The sequence below is a fragment of the Panthera tigris genome, chromosome C1 (assembly GCF_018350195.1).
Source record: "Panthera tigris isolate Pti1 chromosome C1, P.tigris_Pti1_mat1.1, whole genome shotgun sequence".
NCBI classification, from domain to species: Eukaryota; Metazoa; Chordata; class Mammalia; order Carnivora; family Felidae; genus Panthera; species Panthera tigris.
Window position 1 is genome coordinate 216,957,504 of NC_056667.1, and position 23,142 is coordinate 216,980,645.

The window sequence follows — 23,142 nt, forward strand, 5'->3', positions numbered from 1 at the left end:
CGGGGCTTCCGGGGGAAGGTGGCCTCCCTCTTCTGTGCTGGGCTCCCTCCCGACTACACCACCCTCCCTGGGAGTGGTCACCTGCTCAGCTGGTCTCTCTCCCTCACCTCCCCCAGGTCACGTTCACCGACATTGGCCTGGCGGCACGGGATAACGAGGGGGCCACGGCCCTCCACTTTGCAGCTCGAGGCGGCCACACACCCATTCTAGACCGGCTCCTGCTGATGGGTGCCCCCGTCATGACAGACTCCTGGGGTGGGACCCCTCTCCACGATGCAGCAGAGAACGGGCAGTTGGAGGTAAGGCAGGCGAGGCGGGGGGGTGGAGGGGGGGGCCCCCGCGCAGTAGAGCCCAGGAGCCTCAGAAAGCTCGCCACGCCCAGACGCTGCCTGTCTAAGTTATTCAGCCCTGTAGGAGAGGTGTCCTGCTTCCCCTTTTACAGATGGTGAAGTGAGGCTCAGAGGGGCAGTCACTGCCCAGGATCCAGACTCTGATTTATCTGGGGGCAAAATGCACACTCTCCCCTCTGTGCATACCCCTGCTTTGCACAGAGACCCCTGGTGTGTGTCGTCCCGGGGTTTGGGCTCCACGAGGGCCCTCCCAGGCCAGCCCTTGGCTGCTGCGCTCTGCTGTGAGCACTGGGGGGCCGGGCCGAGCAGGGGTGCGGGGTTAGCCCTTTTGCTATTATCTAGTAAATCTTGGGGACTCACGTGGCCCAGTCTCCAGGAAGCAGACACCCTGGAGTAGGAAGGGGTGATGTTTAAATATTTAAGGCCCAGGGACGCCCGCATGGCCCAGCCAGTTAAGCGTCCGGCTCTTGATCTCGGCTCAGATCATGGTCTTGAGGTTCGTGAGTTCGAATCCCACTGCTTGGGATTGTCTCTATATATCTCCCTCTCTCTCTGCCCCTCCCCTGCTCACATGCTGTGTTTCTCTCTCAAAATAAGTAAATAAACTTTAAAAATCAAAAAATAAATATTTAAGGAAGGCCCAACACTGAGAACAGACCCAGCCCTCAGCACCTGGCCCCTGCACGGGCACCACCAGCACAGAGACCTCACGTAAAGGCAGGACCAGAGAATATCTAAGAGCAAAGCACACCTGCCCCACCCCCAGCCCCACATAGTGGTCTCCAAAGGGGGAGGCCACCTCCCACGACCCTCCCCAGGGCCCAGCCTGCTGCAAGGTGCCAGGCAGGCCAGTCGAGAGGGAGGGCTTTATCGGCTGCAGCTAGGTATCCCATTTGGGGTCTACGCTTGGGGACGGCTGCTCCCCACTGGAAGCCACAGTGTCCCCGGGGCCCAGGTGGCCCGGTGTCAGAGGCGTCAAGGAAGAGCAACCGTCACAAGCAAGAGTCACGGGAAGACGCTCGTTCCTTTCAAAGAAGGCGAAGGAGCCCCCATCCCAGCGCACAGCCGCTCGTTGGAAATTGTCTTCCTCTGACTCTCCGCTCCTCCCCTCGCTCCGCTCCAGCTATCCTCCCTCCCTCCTCCTCCAGGCCACCACTTGGCCCTCCAGGCTTGCCCCCCGGTTTCCATCCCCTACCTAGGCAGGGAGGCGATAGCAGGTTGGAGGGCAGGGCGAGCCTCAGGTGGGGCCAGGACAGTCTTCGGCAGGCCTGGGAGAAGAGGGTGAGTCGGTCTTGCTTTTTGTCCCACTACGTGACAACAGAAGGGTCCAAGGAGGTGAGGGAACCCGGAGTTCAGAGGGACCGGAGGAGCCCTGAGCCCAGCCAGTCGGTGCGGCTGAGAACAGCGGCCACAGCGGGGGCTTCCTTTAAATGAAACGCTCCACACGAGCCCAAGAAGTCGACAGATGAGCCAAGAGTCCGAGCCTCCTTCATACAAACATAAAATAACTCAGGCCGCAAAGCCGAGAACAGATTTCCTTTCAATCTTTTCATTCTGGAAATTCTAAACCCACAAAAGAGCATGGGATCAGAACTTGCCCGTCTAGGGGTGCCTGGGTGGCTCAGTCAGTTAAGTGTCTGACTTCGGCTCAGGTCATGATCTCGCGGTCCGTGAGTTCGAGCCCCATGTCAGGCTCTGTGGTGACAGCTCAGAGCCTGGAGCCTGTTTCAGATTCTGTGTCTCCCTCTCTCTCTGACCCTCCCCCGTTCATGCTCTGTCTCTGTCTGTCTCAAAAATAAATAAACGTTAAAAAAAAAAAAAAAAAGAACTTACCCGTCTGGGTGCTGTTCCTTCCTCAGCCCCTCCCCCTGCCACCGGGTTATTTAAGAGCAAACCAGAGATAGCACATTGTTTTATTCAGAAATAATAAAGAAAAGGAAAGAGAAAGAAAGAAAGAAAGAAAGAAAGAAAGAAAGAAAGAAAAGAAAGAGGAAGGAAGGAAAGAAAGAAAAAGGAAAGGAAAGGAAAGAAAGAAAGAAAGAAAGAAAGAAAGAAAGAAAGAAAGAAAGAGAAAGGGAAAGAAAGAGAGAAAGAAAGAAAGAAAAAGAAAAATTCTTTAGCAAACGTCTCCAAGAGATGAGGACTCCCTTTGTTTGGTTTTTTTTTTATCACAGCCTCAAACCGTCATCACAAGTAAAAATAATTCATAGTAAGGTCCTGCCGTCACCTCACGTCCAGCCTGCTGATGTCATCCCGCGTCCACTTCCCCGACTACAGTGTAATCGCTAAACAAGGGCCACGCACTAGAGGTTTGCCTGTTGAGGCTCTTAATCCATAAACAGTGCCAGAAATATACTCCGTCCAGGAAATATAGGATAATGCTTGGTCTCCCCCACAACTTTACCATAAATGCTTATTTTATAATAGTTCAGAATGATTTTAGATTCCTAGAACAATTGAGACATGAATACAGAGAATCCCCACAGACTCACATCCGTTTTCCCCTATCATTAGCAACTTAATTCGCATGGTGTATTGGTAACAATTAATGAACCAAAGTTGATACAGTATTACTAAACAAAGTCCATACTTCATTCAGATCTCCTTAGTTTTTTACTTAATGTCTTTTTTCTGCTCCAGAATTACCTCCAAGATATCACACGACATTAAAAAAATTTTTTTTAATGTTTATTTTTGAGAGAGAGAGAGAAAGCATGAGCGGGGGAGACAGAATCCGAAGCAGGCTCCAGGCTCCGAGCTGTCAGCACAGAGCCCAACTTGAGGCTCGAACCCACGGACCATGAGATCATGACCTGAGCCGAAATCAGACGCTTAACAGACTGAGCCACCCGGGTGTCCCCTCACACTACATTTGGTCTTCGTATCTCCTTAGGTTCTTCAGCTGGGACAGTCCCCCCCTCCCCTGTTTTTTTGTTTGTTTGTCTGTTTTGAGAGAGAGAGAGAGAGAGAGAGAGAGAGAGAGAGAGAGAGAGAGAGAGAATGTTAAGCAGGCTCCACTCCCAGCAAGGAGCCCAGTTTGGGGCTCGACCTCACACCTGTGAGATCACAACCTGAGCTAAAATCACGAGTCGGATGCTTCACTTGACTGAGCAACCAGGTGCCCCACCCCCACCGATTTAAAAAATAAAACCTCGGAATAAAGAGCTGGTGTCCTAGCAGCTTCCAAAGGAGAGCAATGATTGTTTAGCATATTTTTTGTCTTACTATATCACGGTCTTTATGCTTTGAATGATGCGAATCATACTTACTTGCTTTTTTAATTGAGGTAAAAAATACGTAGCGTAGAACTTACCCTCCTAACCATCTCTAAGCGTGGTGGTGGTAACTATATGCACACTGTCGTACGGCAGATCTCTGGGTTCTGATCTCTCAAAACTGAAACTCCGTCCCCATCGAACGTCTCTCCACTCCCCCTCCCTCAGCCCCTGGCACGTGCCTTGCTACTTTCTGTCCCTAGGAGTGTGACTGACTACTCTAGGAATGTCATATGAGTGGAATCATACAGTATTTATCCTTTTGTGACTGGCTTGTTTGACTCAGCAGAATGTCCTCAAGTTTCACCCATGTGGTAGCACAAGACAGAATTTCCTTCCCTTTTAAGACTAATAGTCCGGTGTGTGGATGGACCACATCGCTTCTATTTGTGCATCCCCCAGTGGGCACTTGGGTTGCTTTTACCTCTCGGCTATTGTCAACAATGCTGCAGCGGAAGTGGGTGTGCAAATAGCTCTTCAAGACCTTGCTTTCTACTCTGATTACTGTTAACAATATTAAACCAACCTTGCATTCCTGGAGCAAACTCCACCTGATCATGATACGTTGTCTCTCTTATATGTAGCTGAATTTCATTTGCTAACATTTTGTATAGTGCTGGCACACTGGTTCTCGAAGTTGTCTGCACCCTGGGACTCTCCAGGACGGGTTTAGAATATCCTAACACCTGGGCTCCACTCGCCCAGACGTCCTGGCTTAATTGGCTCTAGTTGGAGCCTCCAAGTATCAGGACTTTTTTAAAACACCCCAGGTGATTCTAATATACAGTTTCAAGAACTGTCTGTGCGAATGGCATTAGCTGAGCTCATCTAGGAAGAATTCGTAGAGACGATGCTTCTCACCGAGGCGATTTGAACATGGGAAGGAGCAGGATTTCTGGCGAGGGAGAGGGCTAGACGTGGCCAGACTGCTAGAACGGAGCAGAGAGGAGGGGCTCCTGCTGGCAGCAAGCGGTCCCCCGTGGCAGGCCTTGCAGCCTCTCTGCAGTTTTCACGCTGCATCAGGAGGCTGCTACGGGATCGGGATCTCGAGAGGAGGGCACGCTGCAGGAAGTTGCCATAAGAGGGGGTGTGGTCTGGGGCTTTGATGTCGAGGTTGAGAAGGAAACCACAGAAGACAGGTGTAAATGAGGTTCCCTCAAGGTTTAGAAAAGTGATTATAACTCCCTGGTAGTTCTCTACCTAACGTTGAGTTGCTGCTAATTCAAGAAGGGAGCTTCCTGAGTATTGCAGGAGTCCCTAAAGGCATTCTGAGCATGATCGCCTCGGTCGACTTCCTGCGCCTATGAGAGGCTAATTGGTCAGACCCTCTGATGTGTACCCGTTCGCTCTCCTTCATTCAGATACTCGCTCATCCAACACATAGTGATTGAGCACCTGCTTAGCACGTGACCAAGGAGTACTTGGTTCTCAACAGGGCAGCACCCTCTGTGGCGGGTGTTGGAAATTTCAGGGCTGGTTTTGGTTAGTCCAGTGATCGAGGTGCGTTGTGGTGGAGGGGACACCAGGGGACCTGCTATTCACCGGGCAGTCCTGCACAAAATGACAGAAGGTCTCACGCCCCACACAATTTCCCAATGGCTCTGACATGCGTGTCGGTGGGAAACCTGTTTATAATTACTTGGGCTTTGAACCCAGCTCAAGTATATGTAATTATCTAAGCTCGGAATCTAAATGCAGATATATGTGTACACACACACCCCAACATTTCTCATAGTTTTAGTACACATAAGACCTTCCCAAGAATGGTCCCACTGTGTGTGTTGAGGGCAGATAGTATTTTATTTAGCACTTTAGTAAGAACTACTCACTGTCTGGGAACATGGCATCACTGATGTTTGAGTCTCCGCAGTTTGAAGTGTAACTGTAAGATCAGTATATATATTTATATATATTTATAATTTATATTTATATTATGAACTTTATATTTATAATATGAACTTTTTTTTTTTTTACAGCTTGCAGAGTAGTTGGCTCTAAGGCAGTGAATGAAAGGCAGAAATAACCACCAGAGTGTCCTAAGCAGGACACTGAGTAATCTGTTTTGTCCATTTCAATGCTTTTCTCATTTTTTCACGATACTGACATCAGACTTTGTCTTCGGTGCATTCGTGCCCAAACATTCACACAGTAAAATGCATGTCTTTTAAATTATAAATTATTTTTTTCTCCTGTATATTAGAGTGTAGTAGCAATTTTTAAAATATATATTAATTATTATTAATAGAATGTCACTAATGATTATTAATAAATACTTATAAAATATAAATATAGTAATTATTAGGGGCGCCTGGGTGGCTCAGTCGGTTGAGCAGCCAACTTTGACTTAGGTCATGATCTTGACTTAGGTCATGGTTCATGGGTTCCAGCCCCACGTCGGGCTCTGTGTTGACAGCTCAGAGTCTGGAGCCTGCTTCAGGTTCTGTGTCTCCCTCTCTCTCTGCCCCTTCCCTGCTTGTGCTGTCTCTCTCTAAAATGAATAAACATTAAAAATTTTTCAAAAATGTATAGTAATTATTACATGTGCAAGCAAATTGCATTATATTTAGAGTTCATGTTAGAATAGTGAATGGGGTATCAGAAAATATTTGTAATAAGGAGGGGGCATTGGGACTGATGGCATGGGGGACTCTGGGCTAATTTCTCCTTGAGGTCTCTTCCAGCCCTGCACTGTCCTGTGATGCTCCTCTGTCTAGGGTGCCTATGAAGATCATGGGGTCTTAGTGCCATTGCTGTGAATCCAGCTGTATGACCTTGGGGAGGCTTCTTGTCCTTCTCCGTGCCTCATGTCCTCTTGTGTAATGGCAGGCACAGTAACAAACTTCACAGGGTGACGTTGGGATTGAATCAATGGTCCACGTGTCACTCCAGAATGGTGCCTGGTGCCATGAGGCACGTGGGAAGAACTTGCCTCCCCATCTCTTGGGCAAAGCCTTCTCCACGTGGTGAGCATGATGGTCCCTGGCAACCCCCAGCTCCCTACGGATGGACTTGAGCTTTTCAAGGTACAGCCTAGAGGCCAGTAGCAAGAAGGAAGGGAGCAAGAAAGTCTGCAGGGTGTCGATGAGGCTAGAATGCAATGGGGTCACCATTTTTAATGTGTTCTCTTTCTGCAGTTTAAAAAAAACTGTCTGACATTATTGTTTTCCATTCGGTCAAGGAATAAAGGCTTAAAGTTATCCACAAATTTACCATTTTGTCATCTTCATTCTTTCTGGCTTCTCCAGCCTTCCATATAGGATCCCTTTCCCTCAGTCTGAAGCCGATGCCTCAGATGTTCTGTTAGTGTGGGTTTGTTGCAGGCCAATTCTTAGTTTTGTTTTGTTTGTTTGCCTGGAAACATCTTTATCCCATTGTCAGTATTGAAGAATAGTTTTGCTGGGTATAGAACTGTAGCTTTGTCGTTTCAGCTTATTTCTTTCACCGCTTTGAAAATGTCATTCATTCATTGCCTGTGGTTTCTACAAAGAAGTCAGCTGAGAGGGGCCATGGTTTTGAAGATAATCATTCTTTCTCTTGTCGCTTTTAAGGTTTTTCACTTTGTCTTTGGTTTTCTGCAATTTCACTATGACCTGAGTTGGAATGCTTTTTATTTCTCTCACTTGGGATTGCTTGAGCGTCTTGAATTTGTGCTTTGGTGCTTCCAGAAGTCCCGTGAATTTCCCAGCCATTATCCCTTCAGTGACTTGTGCACCCATTCTCTTTCTCATCTCTTTCTGGGATTATTATTACACATATTTTATTTATTTAAAAAATATTAAGGTTTATTTATTTTGAGAGAGAGCGAGAGAGCAGGGGAAGGGCAGAGAGAGAGGGGGAGAGGATCCCAAGCAGGCTCCATGCCGTCAGCATGAAGGCCATTGCAGGGATCAAAGTCACAAACTTTGAGATCAGGACTTGAGCCAAAACCAAGAGTCAGACACTCGACCAACTGAGCCACTCAGGTGCCCCACACATATTTTAGGCCTTCTTGTGTCTGCTGGTGTTTTTGTTCACATCTTTTAGTCTGTCTGTGCTGCGTCTGCCCAATTTTCTGTTTACTAATCCTACAGCTTTGATTTTTAACTTGGTTATTATTTCCATGTTCCTGACCTACTGATACTCATTTCTCAAATCTACCACGTCACTTTTCATAGTTTATAATTCCATGCCTACATTTTCAAGCTTGATTTTTATTCCTTTGAAATTAGGAAGCACAGTTGTGTTCTATCTATTGGGTTCCCAGGTCTTTGTGGGTCTATCTCCTTGCCGGTTGGATCTTCTAGTTCTGGTTCTGGTGTCTTATTTCTTTGTGCTCCTGATTTTGTCTGACTGTATGCTGGAACTTATATTTGAAAAATAATTCATAGGAGTCATGTGAGGCCTTGGGTGATACCTTACTTCCCTCTGCCTGTTGGACACACATGGGAATTGTAAGCCCAGGATCTCAGGCCACATTCCAGGCTCAAGGTTCCTTGGACCACCAAGTGATGGGAAGCAGAGGGCTGGTTGACTTCTGGTTTACCTCTTCTATGAGGGTCAAGCCCTCATCTTTGGAAGACTGTGAGCTTTGGCTGGTCTCCCTAGTCCCACGAGGCTGCCAAAGATAACCGTTTCTCCTGTGTCAGCGTACTCTTAGGGCAAAAACAGTTCTTCTTCTTCTTTTTTTCATTTTTAAAGTTTACTTATTTGTTTTGAGAGAGAGAGTACAAGTGGAGGAGGGCCAGAGGGAGAGGGAGAGAGAGAGAATCCCAAGCAGGCTCCACACTGACAGCATGGAGCCCGGTGCAGGGCTCAAACTCACGCACGGTGAGATCATGACCTGAGCCAAAACAAGAGTCCATGCTTAACTGACTGAGCCCCCCCAGGTGCCCAGGGGCAAAGACAGCTCTGAGTGGTGGGTTCATCCCTCCGGATATTCCTTGGCTCCTGAGCCTGCCTGGTTCCTAGTTACCCACGTGATGCTTTAGGAAGGCGGCTTCTACATTTAGTCCATGTTTTACATTGTCCTTGGGGACTTGTTTCTCTGCTCCCTGATGGGATCCATCCGCCGCCTGTTCCGCTGCTGGCACAGCCACCTCGCAGATTTGCAGACCTAAACCTCCGTCATTCTGGAATCACCCACCCCTGTTCACGAATCCGGCAGTAACCGGCCATCATTCCGTTTTCCTGTTTCTAAGCATGAGAATGATGCACACCTCTGAGCGCTGCTGTGGAAACGGACACCGGTTCCGCATTTAGAGCCCGGGCACGGACTACGAGGGCAGGGCCGAGCCCCCATGCTGGCCGTACCGCCTGCTCACCGGCTGAGCCCTTGGCCAGTTCCTTACTGCGGGTGCCTCGGTTTCTGTCCGGGACGAGGGCGTGCTGCTGCCTGGTGGGGCGCGGGGGTTCAAGCCCTGTCCTTGCAGTGAATGGCGGCGGGGCCTTGGGCAAGTCCCTCGGCTGTCGGCGGCCTCGGTTTCCCACCTGTGAGGTGGGGCGGGCACGGCGCCCTCTCTCCGTCGCACCTGGTGAGCGCCGTGGGCGCAGGCGGGTAGCCCAGCGGTCGCTCGTGTGCCCCCTCCCTGCAGTGCTGCCAGACGCTGGTCTCCCACCACGTGGACCCCTCCCTGCGGGACAAAGATGGGTGCACGGCAGCCGACCTGGCCGACTACCACGGACACCGGGACTGCGCCCGCTTCCTGCAGGAGGCCGCCCGGCCGGTAAGCTCCACGGTCCCCGTCCGTCCCCGGGGGCCGGGGTGACGGGACTCCTGCCGCCCTGATGGCCGAGTTAGAGACAAAGCTCATTGCAGACACCATGCTGTTCCCAGGAGAAGGGGCCTGGCCGGGACCCAGCCAGCGCCACAAGTCAGCTGGCCGGGTGCCAGGGCCGGGCAGCCGCAAGGGCTGTGACGGGGCCGTGATGGGCCATGGCAGGGATCATGGCATGGGCCGCGAGAGAGGTTGGGACTGGGACTGTGACTGGGGCTGTGACCGGAGCTGTGATAAGGACCATGACTGGGGTCATGACAGGGCTGTGACTGGGGCCGTGACAGGAGCCGTGATAAAGGCCATGACAGGGCTGTGACAGGGGCCATGACTGGGCCTCCCACCGGGGCTGTGACGGGTCGGGGCAGGGGCCAGGGCTATGGCCGAGACCAGGGCTGGGCTTGTGGCTGGACCTTGGCCGGGACTCCTGTGGGGTGACGTTGTCAGACTGAGGATACCCTGGGGGCAGGAGCAGGGCCCTGGGTCCTTGGTGAGGTGCCAGCCCCGTGGCCATCCTGAAGGCAGAAGGCAGCAGGTTCCAGCCCCGTGCCCCCATCTCGGCGTGGCCCTCGTGGCTCCACACCCCACCGAGCCATTTCCCCATCCGTGGGACAAGGATCCCACGCATCCTGCTGGGCCAGCCCCCCGCACACGGCAGGCCACCTCAAGTGCACCTGAATGAAGAGTGGGTGGGGCCGGGCACACAGGTGGCTTGGAGTCAGCGGTGTGGTCCGCATGGAGCCTGGTACCCCGGGTCCCTCCCGCCCATCCCTCCCCCCTTCCAGGCCCAAGGCAGTTGCTATGACAGATTAGTCCCCACCTGCCACAGCTCTTGCCACTTTGCTTTAGTGGCCACCCTTTCGGAAGGTGTCCCTGGGGCCACCTGGCCCCATTTCCGGGTGAGAGCCTGAGGTCCACCGGGGAAGCTGCCCCCCGCCCCCCAAAGCCAGGTCTCACTGTGGCACTGCTGCCGTGCCTCTTTTTCCCTCAGGAGCATCCAGGACCAACGGAGGCAGAGCTGCAGGCCTCCCTGGCCCTGGGCCTGTGGGACAGTCCTCACCCGGCCCCTGCCAGGAGCCTCTTGTCACCGCCACCTGAAACCCACACCCAGGCTCGCTGCAGTTCGGGGCAGCTCGGGTGCCCTGGGGCACATGTCAGTGCCCTGCTGTTGTGGTTTGAGAAACGAGAACTTACTGCTTGAAGTAATTTATTTGCGGAATGATGTACGTATGTTGCCTTTGGGCTCGGGTTCGAGGAGTTGGTCGGGCTCAGCAGGTTCCCGGTGTAGTGGGCAGAGCTTCCCAGGCCACAAGCCAGGAGTGTCCTGGCCCTCGGGGACCCTCGCAGCCCCTGTGTGGTCCCTGTGTGGTTCCTGGGCCAACCTGGAAGGTGAGATCAGGAGGTGGGGTGGGCGCTGCTCGGCTGCCGGGGAGCAGGTCCCGCCTGGCCTCAGGGTGGGGTCCCCGGCCCGTCCCCAGCCTGTCGGGGCAGCGACCCTGACCTCAGCTTTCCATCCCCAGGTGCCAGCACACCTGCCAGAACCCCCTGGCCTCTTTGCCCAGCTCTTTTGGGGGCCGGGAGTTCTGCGGTCTCCTGACTCCCCGGGCCGTGGAGAACCGGCCCGTCCCAAGCTGCTGGGGGGTTTTGCTGCCCTGGCCGTCTCCCAGGTATCACCATAGGATTCGAGACAGAATTCTGGTCTCTGCGGGCTTCCCCAACCAGTCTGGGCCGACCCTGTGGCCCCCCCACCCCGGGCTCACTGCTGTGTCTGCGGGGAGCTGGGGGAGCCCGTGTGGGACTCGGGGTGAGGACCGGAGCCTCCCTTCTGCCTCGCTGAGCGCCCAGGGCAGCAGGCCAGTCCCTCGCCTGTGGCTGGCATGTCCCCCTTCCCAGGCCGCCTGCCTCGCGCTCGCAGGCTTGGCCCCATGGGAGGGCAGGGCGTCAGCTGTGGGCCCCGGGGCCCAGGAGTGGGGGCTGTGCGCCTAATGCAATATTGATGGAAACGCAATATCCACAGGTGGCCGTGCCGGTCTCTTCCTGTGCTGGGCTCAGGAGAGGCCAAAGCTGTCATCTTCCGCACCACAGGACAGCCTGCGCTGGCCCCGGGGAGGTCGTGGGTCTCCAGAGACGTGGCCCGGGGGACAAGACCCGGCTGCTGGTGGCGAGGCAGGCCCTGCCCATGGCTCAGGGAGGCCAGGCCCCACCTCAGCCTGGGCCAGGTCTGTCCGCCCCCCTGGCTCTCAGGCACCGCTCTGCACAGTGAGGGGTTGGGCCTCTCTGACCTGGGTGGGGCAGGGGCTCCAGGGGTGGCAGCTGCAGGGCCGGGTGTGAGTGAAGTCCTGGTCAGGTGGTGGCACTGATGAACAGCGGCCTCAGGTGTCGAGCACGACCCTCCAGGAGGGGAGGAGCGAGCCCCCTAGCACCTTCCAGAGCATCCGGACTGTCCTGTTCACCCCTAGGCCTGTACTCCCTCCCTCCGGGGTTGGGGTGGCTCCTTCTGGCTGGGTAGCACTGGCGAGTTCTGAGCATCTCCAAGCCTCAGTTTTCCTATCTGTAAAACGGGGTTGAAGAGCCCTGTGAAGGCAGAGGAGATGCACAGTGGGGGCTAAGTCCCTCCCCTAGGTCCAGAAGGACTCTAGGACCCTCTCCTTTCGGCTGGGGAAACTGAGGCCCAGAGAGGGCAAGGGACTCCCTCGGACAGCCTCCTCTCCAGGGAGAGGTGGGGCCTGGCTGTGCGGCCAGTAACTGAATCTCAGCCATGGTGACCGGTGTCCGGCACCCATCTGTGGGTCATGATTTTCTCCGCCCGGGTGGCATTACAGGCCTGTAACCCTGCTCGCCACAGCTGTCCTCTATGTATAATGCATGGCGGGCACAGCATTGCTCAAATCTCACCGAAAACAGGAAAAGACAGCAGACCGCAGGAAGGGCGCCAGCCCAGGCCCAGATGTCTGCCGGCCTCCGGCCAGTTGCCCGGTTCGGGGGCAGTGGTGTCCTGCCCAGTATCCGTGCTCCTTCGGCTCCGGGCAGCTTCGCTTAGTCAGGATGCCGGTTTTCCCGCCACCTGGGAAGCTGCACAGCGGACCCGGTTAGAACTCCGGGTGAGCGCCTCTCCAGGGTAACCACGGGGATCAGGTCCGAGCCCTACCGGTGCCGGGTCCTGCCAGGCGCCCCCCGTAACCCCTCATCTTCCTGACTTACAGGCGAGGAAACCGAGGCCCGGGGAGTGGCTCCCCAGCGCTTCTCATTGGTGAGGGGTAGAGCAGGATTCAGCCCCGAGGTCTCCCAGGCTGTAGGTGCCACTCTGGGGCCCCAGTCCATTTCCCTGGGCCTCAAACCAACTGCCGGCCTCTTTCGTCTCCCCCTGCCTGAGAGGCCACTGTGGCCCGAGCTGAGTCCTCAGTCCTCCAGGGGGTGGGGAGATTTGTGCCCCCCACCCCTGAGACCGGAGGGGCCGAGGGCTCCCAGGCAGGGGCAGGAAGCAGGGGGAGTCCTGGCGGGGCAGGGGCCCGGGCAGCAGGGGGACCCTGTGGTGCGGGCGCCCCCGGGGCTCAGCCGTCCTCCGTCGGACCACAGGGCCAGGCTCTCTAGCTGTGCCACAGGGTCTGGGGTCTGACTCAACCCTGCTTGAAGGTCGTGAGCCAGCAAACGTCTGTGTCGTGGATGCTGGGAGACGGCACAAGGGTCCCGGGTCCAATGCACGTTGCAGAGAGCAAGCATCATGTTTTATTGGGTCCCGGCGTGATGTGATATGGGCCCAGATGGCTACTGGGCACACAGGAGGTGGGGGAGGGATGGTGGAGCCTGGGGGACCCCCATTTTATTTGGGAGCAACAAGGTTCCTCTGGGTCTGTCCCTAGAAATGCAGCCAGAACTTGCATCCGTGGAAGGAGTGCGAGAGACCCAGCTGGCGCCAGCCCCCCCACCCCGCCCCCCGAGGGCCACCCATCTGCCTCCTCCTCTACTGCTGATGCCCCTGGACCAAAGGAGCAGTGATCCGAGGGCCTCCCGGAGCAAGGACTAGGGGCTCAAATAAGATTCTGATCCCAGCTCTCCCGCATCCCAGCTCTGGGGCCTTGAGGAAGCCCCTTGCCCTCTCTGATCCTGTCTCCCCGTCTGCTCCCCGGGGGGCTGTGGGAGAGGGGTTCTGTACCAGAGGATCCCTCTGTCTGACCCAGGGATCTCAGTCCCGCCCGCATCCCCGGACGGTCTGCTCCCCTGCACCGTGGAGGGTTAAGGTGCATGGTAAGGGATCCCACAGCCACCCCAAGCCCGCCTGGCCACCCGATACCTCCGCCTTCAAATATTAATGCCACACCTCCTGCTCTCTCCGGGGCGGCAGCTGCTACGGGTCCTGACAGCCCAGGACGGCTGCAGCTGCCCGTGCACAGCCCGGCCCGTCTCTGCGGGTCCTCCCGGACCGGGGGCCGGCGGACGCACCCCAGCCCACCGGGGCTCCCGGGATCTCCACACGGATTCCCGCGAGGACTGAGGTGTGAGGTGCGTGGTGGCCGGGCAGACGGGGTTTCAGGCTGTGTCCCTTTCCAGTGGCCACAGTGGGCCGCGGGGCCTGGACAGGAGAGCGATGGAGCGTCTGGAGACACTCGGGTGCGGGTCAGGGGTTCTCCTGAGGGCACCGCCGAGCTGAGGTCAGTCAGTGCCTCCTCGCAGGGAGGTGGGATCAGGATGTGAGCAAGGGGACACTCAGAGTGACCCAGGGGCTTGTCCAGCAGGACCAGCTGTATCACATGCAGGGCCAGCGCACGACGAATTTGGGGCTGCTTATTCAAAAATGATTAAGAAATTTATTTTTTTATTTAAACAAAATTCTTAACGTTTATTTTTGAGAGACAGAGAATGAGCAGGGGCGGGGCGCAGATAGAGAGGGAGACACAGAATCCGAAGCAGGCTCCAGGCTCCGAGCTGTCGGCACAGAGCCCGAGGTGGGGCTCGAACCCACAGACCGTGAGATCATGACTGCAGCCGAAGTTGGACACTCAGCCGAATGAGCCCCCCAGGGCCCCCAAAATGATTAAGGATTTTAAGACAGAGACAGCAGAGCATCAAACGGCGCTGCAACATGGGCCACACCCTCCAGACACGGGTCCCGGCCACAGGCCACACATCCCACGTGGGGCTGTTTTGAACCATGTCCTCTGTCCTGCTCGGGGCTCTCTGCAGCCCCAACCTGGAGGCGTGTCCAGCCTCCGCTGCCCGCGGAAGGAGGGGTGAGGAGCTCCAGTCTGACGGCCAGGGTGGGGTGCTGAGGGGGGTGCGGCTGTGGTCCGACTGGCTGGAGACGCGAGCCGGGGCAATCAGGTGTCAGAAGGGCCTCCGTGACGCGGCCCGGGGCCCCGAGGTCTGCCGTCCAAGAGACGGCGTCGGCCGGACTTCAACTTTCATCTTTAAACCAAAAAGTGATTTCTCTGCTGCCGAAGGAGGGACACGCAGGGGGCAAGGAGGTGAGCACTGTCCCCGTGCTGGCACCCCTGTGCTGTTAGAGTGGCCTGCATGCCCCGTGTCTCCTGCTGGCTAGTCAGCTGGCCCAGAAGTCTTGGCTTCCGTCAGTCGGTCCCAAAAGCTGAGGCTGCTCAGGGCTGAGCTGGGGAGAGAGCTCCAGGTCAAAGGCTCTTCCTGGCTGCCACCTGTCAGTGCTGGGGGTGGGGGAGGTGGCCAGAGGCAGGTCTGTGCCTTGCCCTGGACATGGGGCAGGCTATGGGGGTGAGTTTGGGGTGCCCCTGCAGTGCCGGGCCTGGGTTTCCCCAACCACCAAGCTCCCTGGGACTGAACTCGGTGATCTCTGTTTCCAAGTGGCCTTGGGGAGGGGGTGGCCTGGGCACTACACCACTGCTCCGAGGTGAGGCCACAGCCCCACAGCCCCTGCTTGTGGCTCTGAGAAGTGTTCTAAATGCCTCGCGGTTTCCCTCTGTGCCCGTTGGCGGGGACTCTGCTCTCCTATCAGAGGGGGGTGCCCTCGAGGCACTTTGTCTCAGCACGGAAGTCCGGGACGGTCAGGGAGGGGGGTTGCGTGTACATGAGCGTGTATGTGGGGGCGCGCATATATATGTGTACATGCGTGTGTGCGTGCGCGTGTATACACACGCATGTGTGAGTGTGTGCACAAGTGCACGGGTGCAGGTGTGTGCACGCATGTCTCATAAGGCCAGAGAGAGGTAAGCACAGGCTGGACACCTGGCCCTGACCCAGCCCCCGGAGCTGCCGCGTTAAGCTGGTTCCAGAGAAAGGCCGAGCCAGGCCTTTAGATGGGGGGGCTCACCTGCCGGTGGTGGTGGCCACATGCGGGGGCACGGTGAGTGACGGCACTGAGACAAGTACACGGGGAGCGCGAGGAGTCCTGGTCACCAGGCACGGAGGGGTGGGCAGACACGGGAGGACAGAACCTCACTCCTGCGCCCTTCACCCTCTCCAAGCCCTCCTCCCCCGCCAGGGAGACTGGGCCACGGCCAGCCTGCCGGATGCCCCCTCCACCCCACCAGTCACGCGGCGCCCAAGCCGGGCTCACGGGGGCCTCCTGCTGACCAGGTCCGTGTCCACCCCCAGGTGGCCCTCCTGGTGACGCCGCCGCCACCACCGTTTCCACCTCTTCCACTGTCAGCTGCCAGGCGCGCCCCGGAGGACGGAATGAGGGGCTCGGGTTTCAGGAGCCCCACCTGTGAGTACACGTCTCCAGGGGAGACTGGCCTGGACCATAGGCGCGGGGAGTGGGCGTTGCTGGCCCCGCCTCTGAGGTCCTTTGATGGGGGGGGGCTGGGAGAGCAGTGGACTCCAGGCAGCCGGGCCCGCAAGAGCTTCCGGACACGGTCGGGGTCATCCCTCCCACCACCCAGCCCCCAGCTTCTCCCAAATTTCCATTACTGCCTGGGTTGCTTCTTTAAAGGGAGGATCAACATATTCCATAAAGGACACTTACAATTAACTGGCCCCCTGCGCAGCTCTCCGGGGTCCCTCTGTGAGCTCTGAGCCCCCAGGGCCTGGACGTCCTGCCTGTGTGACCTTGGGCAGCCTCATTCCCTCCCTGGGCCTTGGCTTGTCCAGAGAGAGGTAAATCTCAAAGGTCAGGTCACCGGGGCCCAGGCCGCTTCTGGATCTGCTGCTGTTGGTTGGAGCCCCCGGCAGGTGGGATGTCCACGGACTGGCAGGGGCAGGCCGCTGACTGTTAGGGAATTAGGGCCGTTCTACCAAAAATTGAAACGGAGGGGCGCCTGGGTAGCTCAGTCGGTTAAGCGCCTGGCTTCAGCTCAGGTCACGATCTCACAGTCTGTGGGTTCAAGCCTCGTGTCGGTCTCTGTGCTGACAGCTCAGAGCCTGGAGCCTGCTTCGGACATGTGTCTCCCTCTCTGCCTCTCCTCTGCTCATGCTCTCTCTCTCTCTCTCTCTCTCTCAAAAATAAATATACATTAAAAAAAATTGAAACGGAACACGAAAAATCTCAGCAGGCCCCACATTTGTGAGGGTTAGCACCATTTCGTGGAGTGGGTTGTGGTTATACAGTCCCACGGAGGAGTGTGTGCGTGTGTGTGCGTGTGTGTGCGTGTGTGGTGCAGGACCTGTTTCTCGCTCAGGGTGTGGCCCTGGTGTGCGTGTTGGCATGCTTTGGGAGGGGCTGCCTTAGGTCCCCAGACCACCCTGTGCCCTCCCCCGCTCCTTCCAGGGGCGGGTGAGGGGCTAAAATGCAGGTTATCCAACTGGCCAGGCTTGGAAAGCCCCACAGGCGCCCGCAGAGGTCCAGCACCCCGGGTCCCCGGGCGCTTTGTTGGGGGCTGGCTGCAACTTTGGCTGCAAGTCTAGGAGTCCTTCAGGAATACCAGCTCTGCCCTAGACCCAGGGTTCTCTACCCCCCACCCCTGCCTTCTCGGGAAGCCCCTTGACTCTGCTTCCCTTCCCCCCGCAGTAGAGTCTCCCAGCCCAGCCTGGCCTGACCAGCACGACCCACCTCCGCCGAGGGAGCAGATAACCTGCGCGGCGCCCCCAAGGGTCACCACCGACGCCACCGCCGTCCCCGCGGTACGCCTCCTGCCTCCTCGTCCCTCTCCCAAGGCCCCCCAGCCAACCCCCCAAGCTCACCTGGCCTCTCATCAGTATTCTGTGTGGCCCAGCCAGGTCACTTCCGGGGCAGAGATGCAGTTGTCCATGGTGGGGGGGGGGGTGGGCCTGGAGTCTACTGCCCTCCTCCTCAGGGGCTCCCACCCAGCCCAGGACCCACTGGAGGAGGCCAGCTCCTCTCTCTCCTTTTTTTTTCTGGGCCTGAGGCCTTTATAAATCCAACCCACCCCTTCCTTGAAAGGGTGCCAGGAACTCTCAGCCCCTGAGATGTCCGGTGCAAGTTTGGGAAATGCTGCATGGTGCTGTCCCTCTTGGAGAGTTATAGGGCACACAGCATTTTAAAGGCTCTGACAAGTCCTGCAGTTCAGAGTTGGCCACCAGACTTTCCCTATGTAACTGCTCTCCAAATGAGTTTGCCCATCCACATGGCAACCTCTTCTGCCATATATAGAACAAGGGAAGAATCTCGGGGTTGCTTCTCTCAGTCAGAGATCGCCCCACTCACATACCTGGATCCCACAGAACACCAGGGGTCCCTGCCCTCAGAAGCCAACGCTTACCAGGCTGGGTCTCCCCACCCTTCTCTGGCCTGTCCCCACCCCCTCCTCCCTGGGCCTTGCTCACCCCATGTGGCCCTCCCCACCGGTCCCGGGGCAGGGGGGGAGGTCCCCTCAGGGACTTGAGTGACCCACCCGAGTCTGCACAGGGAGAGGAGATGGCGGCGGGGGACGCCCCAGACTGCCTGGCCACGCTGCACCTGGACAGGCTGCCCTCGGGCGACCTCGATTGGCTGGTGCCCACGCAGGACGAGCGCGGCCGACCCATCCCAGAGTGGAAGCGGCAGGTGATGGTGCGGAAGCTGCAAGCCCGCCTGGGCGCAGACCCCGAATCCCAGGCCCAGGTGGGGCCCGGTGGGGCAGGGCGGGGCGTGAGAGTGGGCGGGGTGGGGCGGGGGCAGGGGGCGGGGACCTGCCGGGGAGGGGTGGGGCGGGGCGGGGCCAAGGGGTAGAGAGTGGAGGCGGGGCAGAAGGCTCTGTCCTGGCAGGTGGGCGAGGAAGGTGCGGGGCCTGAGCCCACACCTCGACCGGGGGCCCCACTGCGTTCCCCTCTGTGGCCCCAGCTTCCTCCTCTGCCAGACGATGAAGTTGAACCAGATCAGGGAGCTGGGAACTTCTTCACCTGGTTAGAGGTGTTATTTCCACGTGTTGTTTTATGTAACCATTTTTACCCCACCTCTACCTCGTGTCAGGCCGTGTTCTAGGCAGTGAGGGAGACCAGCCCTGCGCTCCCAGCCCTCACGTTCCAGGAGGGAAGACAGGGTGATTGGGCACCGGATGGGGGGGGGGGGGCAGGGAGGGTGATTCCAGGTGTCATGGAGAGAAGCAGAGCAGGGGGAAGGGGAGTGACGATTCCATACGGGTGCTCAGGGGCAGCCTGTCTGGGGAGGTGGCCTTGAGCAGGGGCCAGAAAGAAAGGAGAGAGGAGCCCTGCGAGAATTTGGGACAAGTGATTCTAAGCAGAGAGAAAATAAGTGCAAAGGTCCTGAGGCATGAGTGGGCAGCCCAAGGACCAGGAGGAGGCTGGTCCCTCTGAGTGCAGTGAATGAGGTGTGACGGACAGAGGTGAGGTCAGAGAGGGACCGGGCAGGCGGATGTTACAGGACTGCTCAGTGTCAGGCCTTTGGGAATCTGAGCCGAGTAGCGAGCTCCCCCTAGCTGTCGTGTGCACAGTAGCTCCAGTCTTAACCCTGGAGGGATCCGGTTTTGTCGGCTTCGTCCGGCGCAGGCTCTGCTCCGTGCTCTGGGCCCGCTGGGCCCGGCAATCAGAACTTAGTCGTGCAGAGCACTGCCCGGGACCAGACAGCCCCAGGCCTCTGGGCAAAAGCAGGTGGTGGTTCAGGCCCCTCACCTGTGAAATGGGGCTCCTCTCCCAGGGGGTCCTGAGCTGTAATCGGGCTGGCACAGAGCCCAGAGGGGGCCAGCTCGGGGTCCCTGTCCCACAGGCCGTGAGCACTGGGGGGGAGGGGAGGGCAGCCAGCAGGAGAGCCCAGAGCAGAGAGCCAGAAGCAGCCACCGAACCGCAGAAGGCTCTGGAGCTTGGCGGGAGGGGCGGGGAGGGGTCTGAGGAGAGAGAGCCTTCGGATTAAACGCTGAGGAGATGAGATTAGGATGTGGGCGTGGCAGAGCAGAGCAGAGGTACCCCGTTCTGAGGGCAAAGACGGGGCGCCCAGAGGGCAGAGTGGCTGCCCCGAGCCTCAGACTCGGGACTGGGGCCGGCCAGCCTCCCGGTTTATTCTCCAAGTCCGGCCGAGGGCCCGCTGGAGTTGAGGGGCCGGGCCGGGGTCCGTGGCAGCACCGGGGGCCAGCCCACCCTCGGGGGCAACGTGCCCTCTGCCGGCTGGGCTCGGGGCGCTGCTGACCCGGCCTCCCGCCTCCAGGGCGACAGCGGGAGCGAGGGCCCCGCGGAGCCGGCGGCCTGGCGGTACTCGCAGACGCACCAGGCCATCCTGGGCCCCTTTGGGGAGCTGCTGACGGAGGACGACCTGGTCTACCTGGAGAAGCAGATCGCCGACCTGCAGCTGCGCCGCCGCTGCCAGGAGTACGAGAGCGAGCTGGGCCGCCTGGCGGCCGAGCTGCAGGCCTTGCTGCCCGCGCCCCTGGTCAGCATCACCGTCCACAGCCGCTTCCTGCCCCGGGCGCCCGGCCCCGAGGGTGAGGAGGCTCCCGCCCCCGCGGCGGAGCCCAAGGGCCCTTCGGGGGCCTCGGAGGCGGGGCGCGGCGAGCAGCCCCTGCCCTTCTGGTGCAGCCACGTCGCCCGGCTGGTGCGCAGCATGTCCCTGCTGCTGAAGGGCGTGAACGGGCTGGTGCAGGGCGAGGGGAGGCCCCCGCGGGAGACCCACGCGGAGGCCCCCGCCGGCCCCCCCAGAAGCGAGGCGCAGCGCGAGATCCAGCAGTGCGGCGTGTCCGTGCGATCGCTGCGCGGCAACTTCGAGTCCGCTCCGGGCCCGTCCTGCGCCCCAAACCCGGGCCCCTGGGAGCCGGGGGCCCCGGCCGGGCGGTGCCCGAGAGGCTGCTGGCCCGCAGCCCCGCAGCCCCACAGCAGCCCCGCGGGAGGGGCGCCCGCGCCGGGGGACGCGGAGGAGGCCAGCGACTCGGGCATCGGCCGCGAGGAGGCCCCGTCGGAGGCGGGGGCCGCGCCCGGCGCCCACCTGGCCAGCCTTCGCAAGGAGCGCATCGTGACGCTCTTCCTGAGCCACTGGAAGAAGTCGGCCTACGCGCCGGCCCTCAAGGCCGCGGCCTGCGGGACCCTGGAGGCGGCGCCGCCCGCTCGGGAGGCGGCGGGGGGCCCTGGGCTGCCGCCCCCGCCGCCCCCGCCGCCCAGCGAGGGCCCCCGGCTCGGCCACCTGTGGCAGCAGCGCCACGTCATCGCCCACCTGCTGGGCAACTGGAAGGCCATCATGGCACACGTGCCGGCCCGGCAGCTGCGGCGGCTGAGCCGGCGGCCCCGTGGGCCGCTGTCCCCCGAGCAGTTCCTGCCCCACGTGGACGGGGCGCCCGTGCCCTACGGCGGCCTCACGCTGGACCTCTTCATGCTGGGCTACTTCCGGCTCCTGGAGTGCGAGCTGCCGGCCGAGGAGCGCAAGATGCGCCACCTGCTGTGTTTCGAGGTCTTCGAGCACCTGGGCGCCCACGGCTGGGACGCGGTGCGCGCCTTCCACAAGGCCGTGACGGACGAGGTGGCCGCCGGCCGCCGCGCCTGGACCGACGGCTTCGAGGACATCAAAGCCCGCTTCTTCGGCTCCAGCCGAGGTCCCGCCTGGGACGCGGAGCCCGGCCGCAAGTCGGGGCTGACGCCCCTGGGGCCCCTGCCCCCCGCCGCCGCCCCCAGCAGCAGCAGCGCCGAGCCCCCCGCGCAGAGGCCGGGGTCCGGCTGCCAGCGGGGCAGCTTCAACAGCGAGGACATCTGTGGCTACATCGACCGCAGTTTCGCCTTCTGGAAGGAGAAAGAAGCCGAGATGTTCAGCTTTGGAGAGTGAGACCGGCCGGCAGCCTGCCTCTGGGAGTGGGGCGTGGGAAGGGGTTCTGGCTCTCCCTGCTCGTTCCTTTGCCCCCCACCTGGTGGCCGGGTGGGCCCCGAGGCCGGGCTGGCCGACACTCCACACGACACTCACTCGGTGTGCCGATGGCCACGTCCAGTCCCACCCCTGCCGGGTTCCACCCCCGCTATGCGACTCAGTTTCAGTTTCAGTTTCAGAACCCTCACCAGGGACCGAGGAGCCCTCTCTGCCTCCCAGCCGGCCCTGAGGTTAGAGGCCTTGCCCTCCAGCCCCAGGCCGTCTGCCCCGGTGTCCTCCGGGCCCCTGGTATGCTGGCCCGGGTTTCCCCGCGGGCTCTCCTTCCAGGGCCCAGTCTCCTGCTGTCACGCCCCTCCGCATCTCCAGCACCGGTGGCTCCGGCCACGTCCACAGCCTTTCTCTGCCTCCTGCCGACCTTGGGCCATGCCTTTTCACCTCCCCAGGCCTCTGTCTCCGTCCGTGAGGTGACAGAGCTGGGGGCTGGAGAGAACGGGATTCGATGGGCCAGCGGCTTTCCCGTCAGGCCTTCCCGAATTCTCTGGGTCAGAGACAAGGCCCACGCCGGTCAGTACGGCCCCACTGACAGACTCGTGTTCTGCTGCTGTGCCCTGCTCCCCCCGGGGCGCTCCAGAGGACCCGGGCCCCGAAAGGAAGCCTCCCTTGGGCCTCCTGTCCTCTCCTCCAGCTGACCGGCCGCCCTGGCCACACGGCCCAAGGCAGCGACAGGGCCCCCCCTGCAGGCTCGGGGGAGCAGGGACATAAGGAATTTTTCACAGAGAACCAGTGTCTGAAGGGGACTCTGGGCACAGGAGGCTGGCACCCCACCCTCAGATGTGCGCTGTTAGATCAGAGAACATACAGATGGAAGGTTCCGAGGCACAGCCACTTCCTGTGTGCCCCCCCCCCCCGTGTCACCCGCACCCTCCTCCCTCAGAGGACAGCCCAGGTGCTGCAGGGTGTTGAGCGAACATGGCACCAGGGGCTCTAGGGACAAGCCCCGAATGGCTGGCCGCAGATGTGACTTGGCCCCCGGAGGGTGGCCCGCACCCAGGCCACGGGCCCAAGGCGGGCTGGCCCAGAGCGAAGGGGGCTTGGGGGGAGGCGCACAGGACAGTTGTGCCTGCCCCAGCAGGCAGTGTGTGTGTGTGTGTGGGGGGGGAGGTTTCCAGAACCTTCCTCTGGGAACCGCCTCCTGCAGTCACACCTCCTGGGACAGAGGTCCCCTGCAGGGTCCTCGCCTGCCTGCGGAACCTGGTGGGTGGCAGGCTCACTGCTGGATGGAACACACAGCCGGACGCCCAGGGGAGGGGGAAGGGGGAGGAGCCGCTGGCTCAGGCTCTGTGCCCTCCCGGGGACCCGGCCCACGCGTGAGTTCGCCAATAAAGACCCCCGTTCCCGGCCGGCCTTCACTGTGCTTTTTGTCTCCCGTGCCCACAGCGAGGGGACAGCCGCCTGTGCCCTGAGAGAGTCCTGGCACTGGGTGGGCACCGAGCCCCCTGTCCCCAGCTCCACCAGACACGAGAGCCAACGTCCTCAGCCCCACAGAGCCTCCACGTCCTCATCTGTAAAATGGGCTGTGGTGCTGACCTGCCCTCTCCGGGGGTCGTGGAGAGGGTGCACTGAGTCCC

The 23,142-nt window shown here is 59.3% G+C and overlaps 1 protein-coding gene across 2 annotated transcripts in view; it reads left to right on the forward strand.

Annotated features, from left to right (window-relative positions):
• Positions 1 to 22,913, forward strand: part of ESPNL (espin like) — a 28,542-nt gene extending 5,629 nt beyond the window's left edge. Inside the window, exons 4-10 of one of the 2 annotated variants that reach the window (XM_042997777.1) lie at positions 117 to 299; positions 9,196 to 9,327; positions 15,937 to 16,030; positions 16,365 to 16,382; positions 17,288 to 17,400; positions 18,146 to 18,340; positions 19,877 to 22,913. In XM_042997777.1, the coding sequence (XP_042853711.1) occupies positions 117 to 299; positions 9,196 to 9,327; positions 15,937 to 16,030; positions 16,365 to 16,382; positions 17,288 to 17,400; positions 18,146 to 18,340; positions 19,877 to 21,475 (2,334 nt within the window). In that variant the 3' untranslated portion in view covers positions 21,476 to 22,913. Of the gene's footprint in view, positions 1 to 116; positions 300 to 9,195; positions 9,328 to 15,936; positions 16,049 to 16,364; positions 16,383 to 17,287; positions 17,401 to 18,145; positions 18,341 to 19,876 lie in introns of both variants that reach the window. The other variant, XM_042997776.1, reaches the window with a different exon arrangement.
• Positions 22,914 to 23,142: the final 229 nt, after the last annotated feature.